At 45.1% G+C, this 2269-nt stretch overlaps 1 protein-coding gene across 1 annotated transcript in view; it reads left to right on the plus strand.

Moving 5' to 3' along the window:
- The first annotated feature begins 557 nt into the window (after positions 1–557).
- spcs3 (signal peptidase complex subunit 3) overlaps positions 558–2269 on the plus strand; it is a 15027-nt gene continuing 13315 nt past the window's right edge. The window contains exons 1-3 of the mRNA XM_005951186.3: positions 558–817; positions 1234–1307; positions 1784–1860. Of these exons, the coding sequence (XP_005951248.2) occupies positions 675–817; positions 1234–1307; positions 1784–1860 (294 nt within the window). The 5' untranslated portion in view covers positions 558–674. The remainder of the gene's footprint in view (positions 818–1233; positions 1308–1783; positions 1861–2269) is intronic.

A 2269-nucleotide genomic window follows, 5' to 3' on the forward strand; every position in this document is an offset into this window, starting at 1 on the left:
CCAACTGCACTGTGGCAGTGATGTGTATTCCTCTGATTGGGAGAAAAGAAAAAGGAGGTGTGATTCTGTTCTGAGTGATTCAATATGTCCCTTGTCTCTTTGAGATTGTCATTGTTATTGTTCTAAATAAAGTTCATTTAAAAAAATTATCAGGGCTAATAGTTATGGTTTAGGCTGATGGTTAAGGTTAGGCATTGTCAATGAAATGTCCCCACTGAGATATGAAAACGAATGTGTGTGTGTTACAGAGGTTACAGTTCATTTGCGTCATTTTAAACCGACGGAACGTTTTGAATAAGGAAGCGAGAGCTTCCGCTTACTCATCGTTCCAAAGCTCTTTCCGGTTCCTGCCGTCGCGCGAGGCGAGCGAACACACATGTGCACATGTTTAAACCCGGCCGAGAGTCACAAACACTGATCCATGTTTAATGTGAGTCAGAGCCATGTTGGACTACACACCTATGTTGCTTCACTTAGACTGTGATTCTTTTAAAACTGTCTTCTGGCCGAAAACGCTTCAAATTTGTTTTATTTTGAAAGGCCTTAACCGGAAGTATGTGTTTATTCCACGTAACTTCACGTTTCCGGTTTGCGCTAACGCTACATCCGCTGCAGGGCTTGGAACAAGTCTGTCGTTTGAATTAGTGTCCGTGTGGTACTTGCTGAATCCCAATATGAACACGGTCCTGTCGAGAGCTAACTCGCTGTTTGCCTTCTCCCTGAGCGTCATGGCGGCTCTGACTTTCGGCTGCTTCATCACCACAGCGTTTAAAGACAGAAGGGTTCCTGTGGACATCCACGTCTCTAAAGTCATGCTGTAAGTCTCTGCTTTCAACAGCTGTTAGCATCACACCAGGTTCTATCGTGTCTTTGTTCCGTGTAGCAGAGGCTGCAGGGTGGTTTACATGCTAGCTGTTTGGCGGGAGCCGCTCTGTGGCCTGCGGTCCTGAGCCTGGACAGCATCCTCAGCCTCGGGATACTCACTGTGCCTGGAAGGGGTGCAGAGCGGTAGTTCAGAGCTGTACTGTACCACAGCTGTGTACCATAGTACAGATATACAGATATGTACTGTACCACAGCTGTGGTACAGTACAGCTCTGTAGTACAGAGGTAAACACAGAAGCATTTAGGGTCATGTGAGGAACAGCAGTCGTTTCTTTCACCTTTGCATGCGTCCGTCCCAACTTCTACATGTCGAGTGACGTTTGTAACTTCTCTCTCTCTCTCTCACAGGAAGAACGTTGATGACTTCACTGGACCCCGAGAACGAAGTGACCTGGGTTTCATCACCTTTGACCTTTCAGCTGATATCCTTCCTATTAAAGCATTGCTGTGTTTGATTTTTTCTTCTTGCCATGTGTTGCAGCTGCTTCAGAGAATCTTTGCAATAAGAGTGCACTGTGTGGCTGCTCATGATTGTGCATTCATTCAGCTCTTTGTAGACTTGTCGTCTTTTTTAAAAACTCCATCCTGAGACAAAAGAACAGTTTGAAGCAGCTGTGTGTGTTGGGCGTTACTAAATGAATGCCAGTAGGTCTGACAGAGATTCCAGCCAAAGGCTTGTAATTATACAGTCATTACATTGATTCTTAAACCAAAATAACCCTGCACGCTCACTGCTGAATCATTCACATTTGAGTTCAAGTCGCGTTAACACCAGATTATCCCTGGTTACCATGGCGATGTACACCATTGTTTTAGGCACTGACAATGCAGTGAAGATGCTCGGATTCATTTTTGTTTTCCTCTCTCGGTTCTGTTGATGGTCCTTAACTTCTCCCACATTTGCAGCCAATTTTTGATTGGAATGTGAAGCAGTTGTTTCTCTATCTGTCTGCTGAGTATGCCACAAAGAGCAATGTAAGTCCTAATGCACACACACCTCGACCTTTTAGTAAGAAGCAGGCATGAAGCACGCTACATATGGCTTATCAAAGCATCACATTGTGTCTGACGGTTAGTGCGCAGGTCAAACTACAAGTCTGATGTGTGAATGCACGCCAGCACTCTGATCACTTTAAGCATTCAGTCACTCGTCTCACCTCATCTTCATCATCACGTTGTTATGAGAATGCTGAACATGAGGCTTTTTGCACAAGTCAGTGACAGCGGTCCATACAGATCACCGACGGCAAACAATACACAGCTGGGTGGTTTTTAGCTGTCAGAGGAGTGGTTTCAGGGCTCGCAAAATTTCAAAACCCCTGGTAGCCCTTCGGGCAGGGACTCTTCAGTTTTTGGTAGCCAAAATAAATTTAAGTAGCCCGAA

The sequence above is a fragment of the Haplochromis burtoni genome, unplaced genomic scaffold (assembly GCF_018398535.1).
Source record: "Haplochromis burtoni strain Fernald_Lab_line unplaced genomic scaffold, NCSU_Asbu1 Contig_949, whole genome shotgun sequence".
Lineage (NCBI taxonomy): Eukaryota > Metazoa > Chordata > Actinopteri > Cichliformes > Cichlidae > Haplochromis > Haplochromis burtoni.